General features: G+C 39.5%; 1 protein-coding gene across 1 annotated transcript in view; it reads right to left on the bottom strand.

Annotated features, from left to right (window-relative positions):
• The window catches only part of hs3st2 (heparan sulfate (glucosamine) 3-O-sulfotransferase 2), a 33,963-nt gene extending 13,747 nt beyond the window's left edge, over positions 1-20,216 (bottom strand). Inside the window, exon 1 of the mRNA XM_056241744.1 lies at positions 19,327-20,216. Within this exon, the coding sequence (XP_056097719.1) occupies positions 19,327-19,859 (533 nt within the window). The 5' untranslated portion in view covers positions 19,860-20,216. The remainder of the gene's footprint in view (positions 1-19,326) is intronic.
• Between the last annotated feature and the right edge of the window lie 723 nt (positions 20,217-20,939).

Here is a 20,939-nt window from a genome sequence, read left to right as displayed (position 1 = left end):
GGATCCATCCCACGTTTCACGTCTCCCTCCTGAAACCTCATCACCCACCTGTGCCCAACGCAGCCACAGAACCGATTCCTGAAGATAACCCCCCGGTACCGCCTATTGAACCAGAGTCCATTTATTTGATAAAGGAGATATTGGACTCCCGACGTCGAGGTGGTCAGCTTGAGTATCTGATAGATTGGGAGGGGTATGGACCAGAGGAAAGATGTTGGATACCCCGGAACGACGTCCTTGATCCCAATCTGCTCCTTGAATTCCACGCTGAACATCCTGACAAACCTGCACCACGGCCCAGAGGTAGACCCCCACGACGTCGGGGTCCAAGGTCCGCTGGCGCGGACTCTGGAGGGGAGGGGTATGGACCAGAGGAAAGATGTTGGATACCCCGGAACGACGTCCTTGATCCCAATCTGCTCCTTGAATTCCACGCTGAACATCCTGACAAACCTGCACCACGGCCCAGAGGTAGACCCCCACGACGTCGGGGTCCAAGGTCCGCTGGCGCGGACTCTGGAGGGGGGGGGGTAATGTCAGGAACCAATCAGACTCCACATCCTTCACCACACAACGATCACTCTCCCCAGAATACTAATCACCTGCACCTGTTCACAATCAGTAAGCCCCATCAACCTCTGCATAAAACACTCACCACAACCTCAGTCTTTGTCAAGCCTCCAACAGGAACAGACCATTACCCCAGTTGCACCAGTTCTCTTATGCTGTCAACACCCGACAAGTAAAGTATACTCACCTGTGGATTACTAACCTCTGTGTCCTTGTTCCGATGTTTCCAGAATCCTTGCTTGAACCCGTGTATCCTGAGAACTAGTATTCCTCCTGAGTTCAACCTGCTCGTGGCTTCATCTATAAGAGAAAAGACAAGTATCACTGAACTGTGTTGTTTGACATTGGATAATCTGAAGAGGATCTACTCACCTGGAATCCTTCTCGCACCGTAATCTTCACCGAATTCTCCCTTGAACTCTGAAAGACTCACCATTGCACTTTATTCAAATTAATAAAGGTTTATGTTCATTCACTTACCTCTGTCTCTGTGCCTGTATCCTGACAGTTTAGGTGCGGGTTTATAATCTTGTAATCTGAATATCTGTCCATCCAAGAAGTACAGACTAAGGAATCTATGCACACCTACTTCCTATATCCACTAAAATATCAGTCATTTTGCATAAAGGTGGATCGTATCAGTATTTGTTTCAAACAAAAAAAACAAGCAAAAAACAAATTAGCACTACTAAGCTGGAAAATTCAGTGATTAGTTCTTCCTCAAAGAGATTAACAGTATTGACCCTGCACCTTATAAACAACTTCATTTCAAGGTGAACTTAGCCCCTGACTCCAAAAAGAAAGTACCAGCCAATCAGATATGCATCAGATGGTCAGGGTGGGCCTGATGTCTGAGACTAGAAAGGCATGTGCTTCCTGATGTATAAAGTAGTGCATGGCTCATGGGGATGCAAGTTCTAATCCAGTGTGTATTGTACCTCTTGCTTAGTTTACTGTCTCTCCAACTGTGCTGTCATTTAAAGGTACACTATGTAACTTTTTTATTCGAAATGTAAATGTCAATACATCATCAATCCTTCTTCCAAAACCTATTTTTGTCTTACCCTGAATATTTCAAATCTTCCTTTCATAGGCACCGATCTCAAATCTTCCTTTCATAGGCAAGATCATTGAACAAGTTGTCTTCAATCAGCTGGACAAATTCTTAAGCTTGAATGGTTAATTTGACAATTTTCAATCTGGTTTCCGATCGCATCACAGCACAGAGACAGCGCTCATAAAGATAATAAACGATATTCGCTTAAATACTGATACAGGGAAATTATCAGTACTGGTACTACTCGACCTCAGTGCTGCATTTGACACTGTCAAATGCAGCACTGAGGTCGAGTAGTCAGATCACAACATACTATCTGTCGAGTAGATAGTCGAGTAGATCGAGTAGATCACAACATACTTCTTGACAGGCTGGAACACTGGGTGGGGCTTTCTGGGATAGTCCTAAAATGGTTCAGGTCATACTTAGAAGGGAGAGGTTATTATGTGAGTATAGGAGGCCATAAGTCTGACTGGACATCCATGACTTGCGGAGTCCCTCAAGGCTCAATTCTTGCACCACTCCTATACAACCTGTATATGCTCCCAATGAGCCAAATAATGAGAAGGAACAAAATTGCTTACCACAGCTATGCAGACGACACACAGCTCTACTTAGCCCTATCGCCTCACGACTACAGCCCCATTGACTCCCTGTGCCAATGCATTGATGAAGTAAACAGTTGGATGTGCCAAATCTTTCTTCAGTTAAACAAAGACAAAACTAAAGTCATTGCGTTTGGAAACAAAGATGAAGTTCTCAAGGTGAATGCATACCTTGACGCTAGGGGTCTAACAACTAAAATCAAGTCAGGATCTTGGTGTATCTCTAGAGTCAGACCTTAGTTTCAGTAGTCATGTCAAAGCAATAACTAAATCAGCATACTATCATCTGAAACATATTTCAAGAATTAGATGCTTTGTTTCAAATCAAGACTTAGAGAAACTTGTTCATGCTTTTATCACCAGCAGGGTGGATTATTGTAATGGACTCCTCACTGGCCTTCCTAAAAAGACCATAAGACAGTTGCAGCTCATCCAGAACGCTGCTGCCAGGATTCTGAGCAGGACCAGAAAACATGAACATATCACACCAGTCCTCAGGTCTTTACACTGGCTCCCAGTTACATTTAGGATTGATTTTAAAGTATTATTACTGGTATATAAATCATTAAATGGGTTAGGACCTCAATATATTGCAGATATGCTCACTGAATATAAACTTAACAGATCACTCAGATCATTAGGATCACATCAGCTAGAATTACCAAGGGTTCACTCTAAGCATGGAGAGTCTGCTTATAGCTATTATGCCAGCCGCAGCTGGAACCAGCTTCCAGAGGAGATCAGATGTGCTCCTACAGTAGTCACATTCAAATCCAGACTCAAAACACCTCTGTTTAGCTGTGCATTTACTGAATGAGCACTGTGCAACTCTTCGTCTGACTGTTTTTACTGTACTGCTTTAATTTTTTTTTTAATATATATATTTTTTTTTATAATCTCTGAAAGAGATTTTGAAGGAGAGCGGGAGAGTCTTCACTCCGATGAGGCGAGTGAAGGAGTAAGTTAGTTATACTGCTGAGAGTATAAGAAGTCGCTGATGGCGTCGTTAAGGGTAACGGCAGCAGACAGGGCAGGGGCGTAGCAGCCATTATAAAAGTGGGGGGGACAAAATGGTGTGGTGATGTGACCCAAAGGTCAGTCCTTCCAGAAAAATGCAGAGTTTTTTTGTGATTGTTGCGGGCAAAAATCCTTGATTATGTGGCACGTTTTCTTAAAAAATGCGATGGAATATGCGGGATATTTATGCAATTTTATGTGATGAAATTGCGGGAATTTGCAAAAACTGCAGTTTGATGAAAAAGAGAAAAACTGTTCTCACTAGGCTACTACCTTAATGTAAAGAGTAATTTCTTATTACTTCCTATGATAAGCAAACATACTACATCACAGAAAGTGCTGAAATATTTCATCTAGTTTTATTTTTTGTTTTATAAACTTACAAAACATTGATGAGTCAAACAAGTTCTGTAGCTTTACAAAAGGAATATGCTACAACTTCTGTAAAAATGAATAAATAAAATATGAAAAAAATGTTTCCTGTTTTACAGCTTTTCAATGATGTTCATGTCGCGTAATTACATCACTTCATAACGTTCCCATGGCAACTGGGGGAAACGGCTGCTCTTGAGTGAAGCAAACGCAACATTTTTCAACTTTCTGCTAAGATATGACTTTTTTTGCAACAAAAATGCAGGGATTATGAAATCATGCAAGCCCCGCATATTTTGCGTGGAAATCGTCAATTTATGCGACAAAAGTGCGGCGTATTTGAAAAAATGCCCCCGCATAAATATGCGGACTTGGGCTGATTATGCATTGAATCATGCGATCGCATAATCGCGTTTTTCTGGAGGGACTGAAAGGTGATGTTCATAATAATAAATTCTAGATGGAATAGCAATTGCCATTTTACAGCACCCTAGTGCCAATTTTGGGAACATGCCATGATAGCTTACAGCAATCTATTTTTGTGAAATCATACTCGAACTAAAAAAAATATTGCAGGACTTGGGACTTTCAGACCACTGTGGACATCTATACTTTATTTTTATGAAATATTGATATTTTATGATATTTATTATATTTCAGTTAAACTACACTTGAACAATAACTTTTATCTTACTTCTTAACAGTTGGACCAAAAAAAAGTGTTCAATGAGTATACAGATTACATCTAGCCTACAGTAATTTTATACAACAGACATTTTATAAAAATATATCAATAAAACCTAAATCAATGAATTCGGTATTGGATATCAATTTAACATCGACATTAGATGTTGAATTTACATTGAATTTTGGTCACCCGACGTCGCAACTAAAATTTAACCAAATATCAACGTCTTATGACATTGTGTGCCTGCTGGGAATAATCTGTTATGTCTCATTTAACAGACGCTTTTATCCAAAGCAACAAGTAGGAGAGCATTTAACACACACTCGGCACAATCCGGCGCGACGTGAACCCATACGGGTTCTGTTGTCTTACACGTCTTACTGCGTTACAGTAGGTTAAATCATAACAAGGAAACTTTACGTGTGATTCATGTCATCGCGACATACTGTAACACATTATACTTACAGTGTGTGTTTGAAAAAAATGATGTAATCGTCCTCTGCTTTTTTTCTGGGGTGCATTAGACGGCTAAACAGCAAAGCGACTAAACGAACAAGAAAATTCACAAGAGCAACAAGAGATTTGAAGCTCATGGCAGACGCGCCCAATAGATGCTTCGCGCTGTGATTGGCTGAATGTTAGTTCACTCAAGTCTAAGTAAAAAAATCAGAGAACACGGGCGGAAATATTGGCGCTGGGTCAAAAAAATGCAGGGGACAGAATCACCTGTTTCTAAAAGTGCGGGGGACGTGTCCCCCCCGTCCCCCCCGGTTGCTACGCCCCTGAGACAGGGCCCCACTGGGCATTACTGGTGTAGCAAAACCCCAGCAGACGTCCCTGGGCTAGAGGTCCAGTGGCACCGTAAACCGGCTCAATCTCTTCCATCTCAAATAGGGGATCCCCGAATTTATTGAATCAGGCAGTTAGGGATACTAACAAAAATAGGGTTGTTTGCCAGGGATGCATTAGGAACGATTCCAAGAGAAAAATCATTTTTATTCTAAACTGTTTTAATTATTCTTATTTGTTTTGATTATTTTAATTTCTTCTATGTAAAGCACTTTGAATTACCATTGTGTATAAAATGTGCTATATAAATAAACTTGCCTTGCCTTGCCCTGATTCACTAATGGTAAGCCTATTATAAGTGTCTATATTTTAAACCTATCGGGATGGTTTTTGCTAGAAATTGCAGACATGCGTCACTCGCCTGTGTGCCTCGTCATGTCCATAAATAGAGAAAAGTTGCTCCAGCTACTTTGTGGTGTGTATGGTGTGGGAGTGGCAGATGTTAGTTGTCATAACGAGTGAAAAAGATTGAAATGAAGCAACTAAATCTTGAACTTCTGGGGAATCACTGGTTTTAAAAAAACATCAAACAGAGGAGAATCTGCTGGCAAAAAGAGAACGCGACAGAGCTTGTAATAAAACAAGCATCAACATCCGCTTGGCTTTTTGGTGATGGTGTGAACTGAAGGATTTGAAATGTTGTAAAAGCAATGCGGAGAGCGGGTTTTTACTAATCAACAGGTGAGTAAGGTATTTTATTGAACAGACAAATTGCTATATGTAGCTCTCTAACAGAGTTCATTGTAAAGCATTATCTATTGTGAAGGATAATTTCATTATGGTTGTTGTAGCGCTGTGCTGCTTTCTTTTCCAGGAAGTACTGTGTCTATTAATGGGTAAAGCTACAGTAACGTCTTCAGCTAGTCAGCTTGAGATCCTTTCCATCTAAACTGGTTATATCTCTTAAGCCTATTAGTGAATGTTTAATTAGCAGTAGGATAACCATATTCATCCACACAGTCATGCAGAGCCGAAGCACAACCAAAACTATGTTCTTCCATCATGCAAAAAGATAAAACAAAGATAAAAGAAAAAATACCTTTCATTGTATTTTGCATCTGGTTATGGCACGGTGTCATGCTCTGTGTCACTGCCAGGAGAAAGTTAATAGAAAGTGTTTATTTAGTTTAGCATAATTGCAGAAGCTGTGAAATGTTTTTCAGTCACATCATCATGTGCAGTACTAACACAGTCACATAATCCCAGAACAATGAACAGATTTTAGTCAGTATTACTAATATTCCTCATTTCCTGGCCTGGAAAGAGCAAATGGCTTAATTCTTTCATCACCGTAATACAGATCATGAATATTTCAACTGCTCAGATTTTCTTCTGGGAGGATGTCAGACCATTAATGACCAGTCAGCAACAGGAACTCGCCTCAGAGAAAGTCTATTAAGAGTTAACCATGAACCATCCACACATACATCATACGGTGGGTGTAGGTTGACAGTGCTGGCAGTAGTAATGCGACTAAAACCAGCACTTGAATGAATTATAACTCCTTCAATATGACACCTAAAAAATGTGTTATCATTTAGGCCAGACATTCATCTTCAAGCCCTTCACTTCTAATGAATGATTTATAAAAGCTAAAGCGCTGCAATACATTTGTCAACACAACATGTTCAGTGTGCATTTACAAATGACTCACTTGCCCTCATAGATTCATCATGCAACGTATTTGCAATATATAAAAAATTAAACAATAACGATCTGTTGGTATTATTGATCTAGCCAGAAAAAACGGGAACAATTAGACCATCGACTACCCCAAAATAGACTGCAAGGCTGCTGCACGATGATAAATTAACTTTACAGTACACCTCGCCGGGAAAGAGTGTATTTGATTCAGAACAGCGCGTTGGCAGACTTCATGTGTTGTTGCTCAAAGAGCTCCTCAACAGAGACTATAAAAAGATAAAAGGACCTAGACTTGTCAATCTCCAAACTCATTTGTGTTGGAACTGAAACATCTTTTGCATCTCAGCAGTGCCACAGTATTTTTTGTCTCATTTACTTCAGATACATCCCTGAGAGGAGGAGGAGGAGGAGTGCTCAAAGAGGTGATGTCTCCTGGATACTGGCTTCACTTCAGAGCACGGTGGTCCAACGCTCACATTTCAACGTGATATGACATCACACGCATTTGAAGTCAAATACGACCATCATATTCTATAGGTGTTTCTAAATTTGCATACTTATGCACTATTCTTCACGCTTTTTTTTTGTTGTAGTAGAAGTATGTTCACACTGAAAATTCCAAAAAGAACACATGCATTTCAAATGCCCGAATGATGCACTAAATTAACTGAAAAAACTAAGTTTGGAATGTTGGACACCATGCACTCAACACTCACAGCTTTGAGACTATCAGACTCTGATGCTTGATGGCAAAATAACCGTATAAAGTTCATACACTAGATTGTAGAGTACTTAGTGCATAGTGTAAGTGTATGGTGTATATTACATAATTTGGGACACAACATATGTCTAAAAATATTGTTGTATTCTCAATCATACTCACTTTAAATTACTTTATACTACGGGGCAGTTGAATGCTTGAATCGGATTGGTTGACGAACGTTCTAAGGTGTGAAATAATTTTCAGGGAAATGCATGGTTAAAATAGTTCCAGCCAGGTCTTGACCGCATTACAGTTCTATATCACTACGCCAAATGATTTCAGTTATTTCAAAGGTCTATACAGCCTCCTACAACAGAAAAAGAACCAAAACACACAACAAATATTATTCCTTACTTAAATTGCTTCTAATTTCACACAGCCGAGAACTGTGTTGGATGGTTCTGTTAAAAAAACAACAACAAAAAAAAACATACTTATGTCAATGATAAAAAAAATGGTGAAAAATGTTATGGTATTGTTGCTTCATTATCCCAATTAATTTCAGCCTCGTATCAGTGGCATTGTCAAAACACAATATGTTATCATTAATTTCAAAGCCACAGACAGACTACTGCGCAGAAGGTTGTGGAAGTGAAAAGTGAGGCGAGCCAAAGCTTTCATTGTCCAGCGGGGAACGGGCCTGATCCACCCACAAAGAAAATGCTTCATATTTTTCTCTCCTGGTTTAAAGGGTTCATTGCAAAGCTGCAGGATATAATGGGAACATTATCATGGAATAATGAGAAGCAGGCTTACTCAGTATGTGGCAGAAATGCAAATGGGTGGAGGGACACCTGAACGCAAAACACAGAATGCCTGCACTTCATCTTATACGTGATCCACTGAAGTGTGATCTTAACAGAATTTCATTGCAAATTGTCACATTAATGACTTCACACTTTGGACAAAAATGAGATGTTCTTGTATTAGCATTCAAATAGAGGCCTTAATTAACTCTGTGTAGTGTGTACTACTGTGTTCATAAACATTTATATATATATATTTTTTTTTTTTCTTGATGTAGCTACTTAGGGGTAATGGTCATAGATGATGCCATTCAATGGAAGACATGGTAGCAATTCCCAATTAAGTCATGCATCCATACAGTAGCTACAAATAACTTCTTCACTGCACACCATCTCCCACCACCATCTTCTCCCATAACACGCACTTGTGAATATGCATTGGCGTGTGAATTCATTTTAAAATGGGAAATGGTTATATTTAATCACTGGAGCCTGAAAAAAGTGATACATGATATCTATAGCTCTCTCTTGTGCCCGTATATGTACTATACAATCTTTTGGATTTTTTCCCACATTGATGCTGTAACGGTGCAGGCAGGAATGAAGCGGAGAGTGAATCCAATCGCAAGCACTTTAATAAACAAACAACCAGGTAATCCAGGGTACACGAAAGAACACTCAGAACAGGAACCGGAGACAACAGCAAACGTACAACATCAAGAACTCACAAGGACTGAACTAAAACACAGGGCTTAAATACAAGGGAACACAAGCTAAACAAGATAACAAGGGGGCGTGGTTAAACTGAAACACCTGGGAAGACTAATCAACATAACGGGGAACAGCTGCACATGGGACAAGACACATGGCAGGATCACATGACAAACGGAATCACATGACAGACAAGAACAAGGGACAAGACACAAAACCCACACCGTGACAGATACAGAGTATGATGTCAAAGGGAAAAATACACAAATGTTACTGAACATCAGATAATAAGAAAAATTGATAATTGAATACATTAGCTAGGGGTGCAGCGGATCACAAAACTCACGGTTCGGATCATATTGGGTTTTTCTTTTTTTTTTGAGTCACTGATCGGATCATTTTTCAGATCAGCCAAACAAGGTAACAGTATTCAGGTACAGAAATTGAAAAATCTAATGTAAAATAACACTGCTTAGTCTTCACTGTATACATTAAATATAATTAATCTTTGTTAAAGTTACATGATACTTTGTTAATATTATTTTTTGTTGTTGTTTGATTAACAATAATGACTCGGATATACGCAGGTATATTAGCCTGCTGTCACTTTAAGAGCTAATGCACGGATCCAATATAATGATACGCATCCGTTTTCTTTCTCAATTGTTTACGTTTACTTAAGACATAACCAACTGCATTTACGAGGATATTAGCCAAGTTGGGCAGTTTGAGATAATTCTGGCCCACTAGGATCAGTTACACCCCAAACATTAGCATTCCTCTCCCTCACCCCAGCTGTTATTTTCTTCGGTCGAGACAGGTGATGCAGAACATGCCTGCCCACCTTAACAAAACTGCTGATGCTCCAAGTTTGATGGGGACAATTTATGAATAGCAAGTCATTTTTCAGATGCATATAATTAATCTGGAGTGACTTTGATTTTGGCCACTTTAGAGCATGAACCTTTTTTTTTTCTCTCTCTCTTTTTTTTTATATTTTTAGTTTATGCCACTCCAGTATAACTATTATATTTTTGGGTCATTGTCCTGCTGGAAGATTAATCATCTCCCAAGTTTCAGTTTTTCAGCAGACAGCAGCTTTTTTTTCTCCAGATTTTTTTCTGGATTCTGCATCTCCATTAATTTCCCGACTTCATGAATTGAGAAGCATCCACAGAAAACCTACCATATTAAAATATTAGAATAATATTTGAAAGTTTTGTGTGTTGACCCTAAGTTGCCTTCATCTGAAATCTCTGCAGTTGTCGACGTTGCCTGCAAACAAGGCTTCGCCTTATTTCACGTTAAAATCTAAGTTCTGGTTACTTTGGCCTGTGCAGTTGGTCGAGGTCAGACGTATGTGAGTGAAAACATGAACACACTGGAGAGTAGAAAAATGGTAGAAAAATGCAGTTGTACTCTATTTTTCATGTTAAACTTGGTCGTTTTACCCCTAAATTAAGAACGAAAAAGAACTTCGCCATGAGTATATCGGGGCCTTTATTCTCACCATGGCTGCATTTATTTGATCAAACACAGTAAAACATTAATATTGAATGTTTTTGTGAATTTTTGCCCTTTTTTTTCTATATTAATATCTCTATATAAATAAATTATTCCTGTGATGGCAAAGCTGAATTTTGAGCATCATTACTCTGAAACACGCTCATGGCGGTTGACCAATCACGACACACTAATCCATCCGACCAATCAGATAGCATTGTGCTTTTCAGAAGGAGTGGCTTCACAGAGACAGGAACTAAACATAGCGTTACTGACAGACTGAGGAGAGAGGTGCTGCAACAATGTAGAATATGTGAAAAATAATGCGTTTTTGGAACATTCAAGCATGAAAACCTGTTCTTCACTGTCAGGAACTTGTTCTAATATGCAATGCTTGGTTATAACGAAACACAGCCTATAGTGTTAAAGGTTCATGGGACTTTATTTTTCCAACAAAAGATTTCTGCTTGAAGTGTATGAAGTGTGTCCTTGGTCTTTGTGGTGTACAATTTTCCTAGAAATGTACTACATTGAAGCAGAATCTCCAACACGCATATGTGTTTTTACTGTACGTGAAACACCTCAGCTGCACTGGTGGTCTCAGATGATGTTATTGTGCATAGAAGAAAACTTTAGGGGTGATTTACATGCATAAAAGCAAGGGAAAGATTTTCATGAAATTCATTTAGTTCCATGTTTTTGTAATTTATTTAGTAAATTATTCTGGCTTTTTTTTTACTTTGCATTTCAGAGTAACTCAATAAAATGTGCTAAATTCGAAAGGGGTGAATGCATTTTATAGGCCCGGTATATGCACACTTTAATTTGCACAGCAGAGGGCCAGTGGAATACCATAATGTATGATAATATATGATGACTGCTTCTCTTCAAGTATTCTAAGTGAATCCGAGCGCTCACCTTCAGCTCCTCAGCGGTTCTGTGGTTTGTCTCTAGAGTGACTCGGAGCATTCAACATTCATCCTTAATCCAGTCAGTCCCATAATGGACTCCCATCAGTAGACGCACTTTCTCGGAGTAGCTCATATTTACTCGCCGCTCTTGCTAGTGGCACTCATGTCTAATGAGTAATTTACACTAAAATCACCAAATCAAAACATCTTGGTAGCTTGCCGTTCTCTGGGGCACATCCAAGAAAGAATTGTGTAGGTAATTAATGCTACAGGAAGATCTACAACTCTCTGAACCATACTGGGATTAGCCATTCCCGTTAGTGATGCAGGGGAATAGAAAGGTCTCTCATGTGCATGCAGAAATGTGCGGTTTTCCCAGTTAAAAAAGCTCTGTCCAACTTTCTGTCCTTGTCAACCTTTCTGAATGCTCCTTTCCCTTTCGAGCCAATTAATGGAGGACCAGGAGGAATTTCTTGGCTCCAGCAAATGTTAAAAGACGTGTCGTACAATCTGAGGATTTCTTTGGGAATCTGCTTGAAGAACTTCCAACTATAGTAAAATCAATAGAATTCAGATGCCCTTTTAAGTTTAGATGGTGTGTAGTGCAGAATATTTGTTTGATTTGATGAACCCCTTGAATATGAAACCTACACCAGCAGGCTCACAAGTGCCCACTCATAATGGGAAAACATGGTTTGCCTACAACAAATGAGGCCATAAGGATTCTTGTCCATTCTAAAAATAAAGTAATGAGCATCCACATATGTATTACATGTCTCTCGTAGGCTTCAGAGGAGTGGTAGTGCACACAAAACTCAACAATTTATGAAATTGTCCAGGAACCTCACTTGCACTTTTTTAAGGTAAAAGGAGAGATCTTATTATTTCAAGCAAGGACTTTGTTGCTCCATCTAGGACAACTTCTAGTAAAAATCCAGGGGGTAATCTCAACAACGCTATGTGAATTTAATGAATGGGCCCCGTCAAGACAAAGACTGAAGTAAAATGAAAAACAAGGCTCTAAAACACATTATTAAAGGGCTTTATAAGAAACTTTTGACTTAATCAGCCAATTCATCTTTCTCATTACTTCTGCCCTTTATTGCAGCCCTTATTGGTCCTCTTATTGCAAGAAGTCAGTGGCTAAAATAAAATGGCTTTCAGTGAGGATTAGGGGGACTGTTTCAGTATCTTGGCCTCTGTGGCATTTTAATTAACCCGTCCACAAATAGTATTGATGAGTTTCTTAGTGTGAGAATAAGAGGAGCTTGTGCACATTTTATAGGCATGATACTGTATGTATATGTGTATATATATATATATATATATATATATATATATATATATATATATATATATATACCTCACCGGCCACTTTATTAGGTACACCTGTCCAACTGCTCGTTAACACTTAATTTCTAAGCAGCCAATCACATGGCGGCAACTCAGTGCATTTAGGCATGTAGACATGGTCAAGACAATCTCCTGCAGTTCAAACCGAGCATCAGTATGGGGAAGAAAGGTGATTTGAGTGACTTTGAACGTGGCATGATTGTTGGTGCCAGAAGGGCTGGTCTGAGTATTTCAGAAACTGCTAATCTACTGGGATTTTCACGCACAACCATCTCTAGGGTTTACAGAGAATGGTCCGAAAAAGAAAAAACATCCAGTGAGCGGCAGTTCTGTGGGCGGAAATGCCTTGTTGATGCCAGAGGTCAGAGGAGAATGGCCAGACTGGTTCGAGCTGATAGAAGGGCAACAGTGACTGAAATAACCACTCGTTACAACCGAGGTATGCAGCAAAGCATTTGTGAAGCCACAACACGCACAACCTTGAGGCGGATGGGCTACAACAGCAGAAGACTCCACCGGGTACCATTCATCTCCACTACAAATAGGAAAAAGAGGCTACAATTTGCAAGAGCTCACCAAAATTTAACAGTTGAAGACTGGAAAAATGTTGCCTGGTCTGATGAGTCTCGATTTCTGTTGAGACATTCAGATGTTAGAGTCAGAATTTGGCGTAAACAGAATGAGAACATGGAACCATCATGCCTTGTTACCACTGTGCAGGCTGGTGGTGGTGGTGTAATGGTGTGGGGGATGTTTTCCTGGCACACTTTAGGCCCCTTAGTGCCAATTGGGCATCGTTTAAATGCCACGGCCTACCTGAGCATTGTTTCTGACCATGTCCATCCCTTTATGGCCACCATGTACCCATCCTCTGATGGCTACTTCCACCATGTCACAAAGCTCTAATCATTTCAAATTGGTTTCTTGAACATGACAATGAGTTCACTGTACTAAAATGGCCTCCACAGTCACCAGATCTCAACCCAATAGAGCATCTTTGGGATGTGGTGGAACGGGAGATTCGCATCATGGATGTGCAGCCGACAAATCTGCGGCAACTGTGTGATGCCATCATGTCAATATGGACCAAACTCCCTGAGGAATGCTTCCAGCACCTTGTTGAATCTATGCCACGAAGAATTGAGGCAGTTCTGAAGGCAAAAGGGGGTCCAACCCGTTACTAGCATGGGGTACCTAATAAAGTGGCCGGTGAGTGTATATATATATATATATGCTCGAGATGAACGCTTGTCCGCTTGGCAGGATACATTATTTTTTGAAGCGGCAAGTGAAAGAGAATTTTACTTTCCCGACCAGACAAGTATATTTTTTTAAAACCTTAATAACAAAACATAATTGAACTAGATCTGCTACACTGCTGAAGGTGCTAAGGTTACTGCTGCTGCAGAGCAAGTACAACTTGCTTCTGCTAAATGCGCAGATCAAGAAAATAATGGAAACAAGCTTCTGCTATTAGACAGAGGAAGACCCCCGTACCAGATCTAGGGAGGTGGTGCTGGGAAGGTGAAGGGCTAGAATAAGAATATGCATAATGCGCAGAGTTAGTGAATTCATTTGGATGTGTCATGGTTACAAAGGGAAGTGGTAATGAATACGTGAATTTGATTGGATGTGTACGTTACATTGAAACGACCTATCAGAGCACAATTAGAGTTTCATGGCTGAACTTTCAATATATAGGTGTGTTCGACATCGGCTGCGTCTGGATGTAAGCGATCAGCGAGAGTAGCCGCGTGCAGGCGGGGAGGAGCTGCAAACGGAGACGTGAAGTCGGACACGTTCTGGTTCCTGTAGTGACCGCTCACGTGGTGTTTGTATACTTTAGCACAGCTGAAGTGAAATAAATGCAATATTTGCCAAATACACAGATGTTTCAGAGACATTTTCATCCAATACTTTATGTACTGCTTCATACAGCGTTTGATTGAACAAGAATAAAGTTCAACATAAGCCTACAGCTACTATCAATGAAGTGGAATCAACGTTTTTTAATCAGTTTTATTTTGATAAACATAACACAATACATCGCGACTACATGAAAAGAGTGTTTACTGTTATAAAAAAAAACTGATTTGTGAGCTTTAGTGGAACTAAAGGTGTGAGAATAAACCGAATAAACACGAAACGCACGTGATCATTGTCATGCGGTGAATCCGGCCAATCGTGGAACAGCTGTGTCGTCATCAGAGCTCGTGCAGCCCAGAGCAGCCGCTCTTCAGAAGCTGCGCTGGCTGAGTTCTCCGGCTACTCTCGAATCGCTCTCGCGGTACTTTGATGGCATACGTCACAGTCACGTGGCGTCGGCGCTGTATCAAGTCGGACAAAATTTCTAACCGGCATGCACTGCTTCAAGTCTGCCGCCGATCGGTCTGCGCAGAGCTGCATGAAGTCGAACAAGCCTTATATTACATTTATTACATCATATGACCAATAAGTGCTGTTTTCCCAAATATCAGCGCGATTGCAAATGTGACATTGATTTTATATAACAGTTCAAGTAGTTAATATTAAATGACTTGCATTTTAGACACATTATTGACTATGTTGCTCTATTTCGCCAGTGAACATAGCTCCAAACAAAGCCAGAGCAGAACTGTTGTGCATATCCCAGCAACACACAGCACAGTTTCATTACAGAATGATTCACTGTTTTTGAAAGAATTGGGTGAGTCAATATTAGCCCCTTTCACACATACAGTCTTTACTGGTAATTTACAGGTAAATTAGTGGTAACAGATCATGTGTGAACAGGACCTTTTAAAAAAATAGGGAAGTTGTAATATTGCCAACGCTATCTCACGACCAATTCGTACGAATTTGTACGAGTGATTAAAAGGTGGCTAATTCGTACTAATTCATACATTTGTCTAAACCCACGTGATGGGTAGGTTTAGGGGCGGGGTCAGGGGTAGGTCATTCGTACGAATTCATACGAATTTGGTAACTTGTAAAATATGTACGAATTAGCAACAATCGTACGAATTTGTACGAGTGAGGTCGTATGAATTAGTACGAATTAGCCACCTCGTAAATTTCATACGAATTGCCGTGAGATCGGGCTGACATTACCAGTAAATTACCGGTAGAGTGCTCTGTGTGAATGCGAAATGAAGATTACCGGTATTCGCACGTGCGAAGTCAAAACGCGATGACGTAAGAAGTCTGCTTTTGGCCAATAATAAAGACTTATGAAGATGACGTGATTACTCAGCACTGTTTACAGTATGCTTTTTAATAGTTTTTCTATTTAAATATATGCGCTAAATTATCATTTTTGACTGTTGCGCCACGTCTTTCAGCTTTTTCAACGTGTCCATTCTTCAGCTCTGCGGCTGCAGTTGGTTACTATTATGTGTGTCTCGTGTTTTTAAGAGCAAAAACGCATTCTGTTTGATCATCCGTTATGCCTTTCACTCAGACATCAACAAATGTTGTCAAATTGAACAGATGGTGAAACTAAGGCGCTTCTCCTCATACGGGTGAATGAAAACAACGGTGTGGTGTTAAAAGATCATTTCCGATGACTGACATCACAGAATTTACCGGTATTTTGCTGCTGATGTGTAAATGGTCTTTTACTGGTAAAAAGGCAGAACGCCGTTGCTTGTGTGAACAACATGTGAATTTCAGTGAATTTCACTCTGGAAATTGTACGGTAATTTACCAGGATTGATGTGTAAAAGGGGCTAATGACATATTGACCCATTCAGCCGAATGAATGACTCAATGATTTAAGACGGTCACTTGCCGCTGCCTACTGGTGATTTCGTTTCATATTTAAAAGTATCATTGCATTTTCCCCAACGTGTTATATTAGTGTATATATATATATTAAAAAACTTGTTTTACGATCTCTTTATAAACTTTTTGAAGCGTCAAAGTGGTAGTTGCGTAGCTGTCAATGGAGAGAACAGAAATCTCTCAGATTTCATCAAAAAGATCTTCATTTGTGTTCCGAAGATGAACGGAAGTCGTACGGGTTTGGAACGACATAAGGGTGAGTTATTAATGACAGAATTTTTTGGGTGAACTAAACCTTTAAACAGTCTAAATACATCTAGATGCCACTTCAGATGCAGCTTCAGTGTTTCCTCTGTCTGCAGTGGAAATTTTGTTGATAGTGATTTCATTTGCTAATAGCCCTATAGTGTCTTATTATTCTAATTAAATGTATTGATAAAACTTAAAGGGGTAGCTCACCCAAAAAATTGTCGAAAACGCACCCATGACCGATTGCTGTGGCTGTAGATTACAGGGAATAATTTTGTAAATAACGACATCTTTGAATTCCTTTCTTTTTTCCCCCGCATCTTTTTCTCCCCATGTCCAAATACAAGGGACTAGCATCGATCCGCACATCTCACAAACACATTTGCTTCAATTGATTTAAGCACAGAAGACTGTGGGTGAGTGGAGTTGCCCCTGAACGAACGTAAATAGAGGAGAAGTGTGTTTTATTGTGGTTTCCAGACAACGAGCAGACTGAACAAGCAGCAACACCTGCTAATGGCTGAAGGGCTGCTCTCACACAAGTATGTACTGTTGGCTTCTATGGCTTTTCCCCCTCACGTTTGGACATGACCCATGGGGAGTCCTTTCTGTCTTGTCTGAGCTGGGATGTGATGTGTGTGTGTAATTACTGAAGCTGTGCTGCAGGCAGACGCCGTGCTGAAAGAGGGAGGGCTGATATTGTCTCCCAGAGACCCCTGCACCACGGCCCTACACGCCACACAGAATCGACACCCACTTCTTGCGCAGTCGAACTGCTCCCCGATGGGTATTTGAATGGCAGCCCATCAGTAGAAAGGGAAGAAGGAAAGGAAGGAGTTGATTTTAATCTCCCCACTGATCAATATGATCCATGCCTTTCTCTGGCAGGGTTTATGGAAGATTTACTCTTGAAAGAGATCCATTGGCCTTTATCTGCATATTTCCCCCCTGAAACCAAACACTGCAATCACTCTGTGTCATTCCGCTCTGGGTCTCTGGCCAAAACGCTATCATTCCTGCTCTCTCGGTATGACTTACTGCTAACATCTCCTTGTCAGCAGTTCGAGTTTTCAGCTCTTGTCTTACTGCCACCACAAAAAAGGGCAGTTTTTATCATTTTTGCACCCTGCTGATCTTACCTTTATGACATTTCACCCATTAGGCAGTTCTTTTTTTTTTCAAATTTTGCAATTTTGAAGAATGTTTTGCTTAAAAATGACATTTTGGCTGTTCTATTAATATTATTTGATTACATTAGTCTTTTGTTTGTTTATATTTATTATATTGGACCATGATGGCTGCTATCCAAGGAATAACTTTCCTTTTTAAAGCAAAACCTAATATAAAAAATTGAATATTGAATTTTTTTTATGCACACAGTATCACAAATAGTTTGTACAACTTTTGTCATGTTCAGAATACTGAGTAGTTTAACTGAGCACGGCATTTTATGGGTAATTTGATTGACTTATCAAAATTCCAAGAATTCTGAATAGAGTTTGCCTAGAACAAAAAGTTTTTTTGTAACGTGGAACATCTGTTATTTTTCCCCTTCTTTTTCTTGTAAACAGCATCAGAGAAAATAAAGCTGGTTCAGTTTATGTTTGATCTCTCTCCACGATCAGGTTTCCCTCACTAGTAACGGAATGTAAAACCCATAGTGAGCTGGAGTGATTAAAGTCACCATGAAATCAAAATTTGACTATTCTTTTTTTTTTATGGAATATTGTAGCATTTATTATGATTTATACATGCACATCATCATTATTATTTTTTTCTATATTATGTGCTCTTGTAATCTTTAATCAAAATCAATTCCCATCCGTCTTGCAACAACATCTCTTCTCTTCTCTGATGATGTGTCTACTGGTGGGAGGGCAGGACAACCTGTCACTCATATGAGATCATAGCAATAACAAACCATTCAATCAATTCCCAATAGACAAAATCAAGCCCTCCTCTAATTTTTTTTCTTTTACTCATTCAAGCCATTTTACTTTAGATATATAGTATGTCAAAATAGGGAAGAAGAGAACACTACAACTTCTGTTTCATGCCGATTGTAAAGAGATTTTTGAGAAGGGAAGATAATTGTGTTATATTATCAATTCCAGTCTGGCTTAGTGCACTGCTTGATGACACATACAGTAAAGCTTGATGCTTGACTTTTGGAAGTTGGAAGTATTTTCATTGGTGGAAAATAAACATAGCCTACTAACGTGCAATTATTTTTTTTTTTTTTTTTGTCTGAACTGCAAGTTACTCAATAACTTCATTATAACTAGTAATATAATATTAATATCATTCTTGCAATTGTGCTGTATTGAATATTCACATGGCTGTGATTACCTGCTGACAATTTTCATTACAGCATCACTTGTGTGGTATTGCGTTCATTTAATAAAGACATTTTTAAAAGTTTTTTATTATTATTATTTTTATTTTATTTTATTATTATACAATTGCCTTAGTTTATAGAACTTACTAACTAGAATACCAATGCAAAAAGCCAGAAAAAAAACTTACCTGTACCATTCCAATCCTTTGTCATAATTTCTATCAAAGAAATGTGGTTCGGTCCCAAGAGCTCGAACATCTGGATGAATCCGGATGAACTCCAGAACTGCCCTGGTTCCTCCTTTCTTAACGCCAACTATAAGTGCATTGGGCAACTTCTTATTCCCGTATTTTGGCGAATTACTGTTATTACTCTGATTGTGATCTACCACATCTTGTGTTTTCTGGAAGGCTGAATGTTTGCTTTGGTTGCCAGTAAGGTTCAAGAGACCCACAGCCCTCGTCTCATCCGAGAGAACTCTCGCTTTCGCTGATATAGTGCAATAATGTGACTTCTGTAAAAGTTTTTTACTTCCCATGTTCTTCAGATGGACGCAGCGGTGATCCTCCAATCTCTGGCTAGGCATGATTGTACCGGAGCAGAAGAGGATGCTGTAGCATAGATACATGAAACACAACGAGATAGTGAATATAAAAATAAATCTTCTGCTTAATCTGTTTGAGGATGGCACGATTCGGCTGGACAGGAACCTATATGCCATGTCTCCATGGATGAAAACAAGGCATGTTTTTCCCCGTAAGTTTCTCTGTGAGGTTTGCTGGTTGTCTCGAGCTCCCCATCAACTCCGACAGCGCGAACTTACATCTCATTTGGGAAAATGATAGTTAATATTTCCGAGTGGACACATAAGATGACAGGCAGTCTGAGAAAAACATGTATCGATAACAAGGTAAAGTTTCCAAATTAGCACAAAACACATGTAATTCCACTGCCCTTTAGTTTCGATGTCGCGTCACTTTTGTAGGCTACGTGAAATCACCTCATATTGGACTCCAGCAACTTGACTTGATTCTGTGCTGATATAGTGTTGAAAATATTTAAAGTAATTCCTTTGTTTGACCTGGTAATGTGATACAGCATCTTACTAAACGTAATCCGTTTTGGAAATCGCATATTCCAGGTCTAAAAGGCACATCCAAGTTCCCAACGCGAAGCCGCGCACCGCTCGCCCGGTCACCGTTCAGCTCATGTTTGTGTCTTTCTGAAGTTCTCAAGAGCGGCTTTGCGGCAGTCAAGCGCTCGAGATCAATATTTAAAGACGACGCCTGACGTCACGTCATATTTTCATATTCCTCGTGCGTTTGTCTTTTTAAAGGAGTACTGCACGGCTGCGTGTACCATTCCACTAAGTGCCATTATTCTGCATACATTCTCATTTGCCCCGCGTCTAAACGAATTGCTTGCGACCAGGGAGTGGAATCTTAATCGATTCTTCAATTATGCTAAATTATTTTTTATAGTTTTACAAAATTACTTATCTTAGACCCGAAAGCAAACAACACTCTGCTTAAAACTATAATTTATGAGATTCTCACACCAGAAGTGATGCTATGTGCACAATAAGTTATGTTATTCACAGTTATTATATTGCACTGAAAACTTCAGTTTTGATTCCTGCTTCAAAAACGTACGAAAAAAGTGTTTAAATTGTTTAAATATTTGAGCCTCAAATTCTAGATTTACTGGCTTTACTGTTGGTCAGAAAGAGATGCATCTATTGGCTGCATATGTTATTTCAACTCATTCCAGTTAAATTGATATAATAAATAAATAAATAAAT

This window comes from Rhinichthys klamathensis, unplaced genomic scaffold, assembly GCF_029890125.1.
Source record: "Rhinichthys klamathensis goyatoka isolate OS25496 unplaced genomic scaffold, OSU_Roscu_1.1 h1tg000670l_1, whole genome shotgun sequence".
Lineage (NCBI taxonomy): Eukaryota > Metazoa > Chordata > Actinopteri > Cypriniformes > Leuciscidae > Rhinichthys > Rhinichthys klamathensis.
This window is presented reverse-complemented; position numbering and strand designations above follow the sequence as displayed.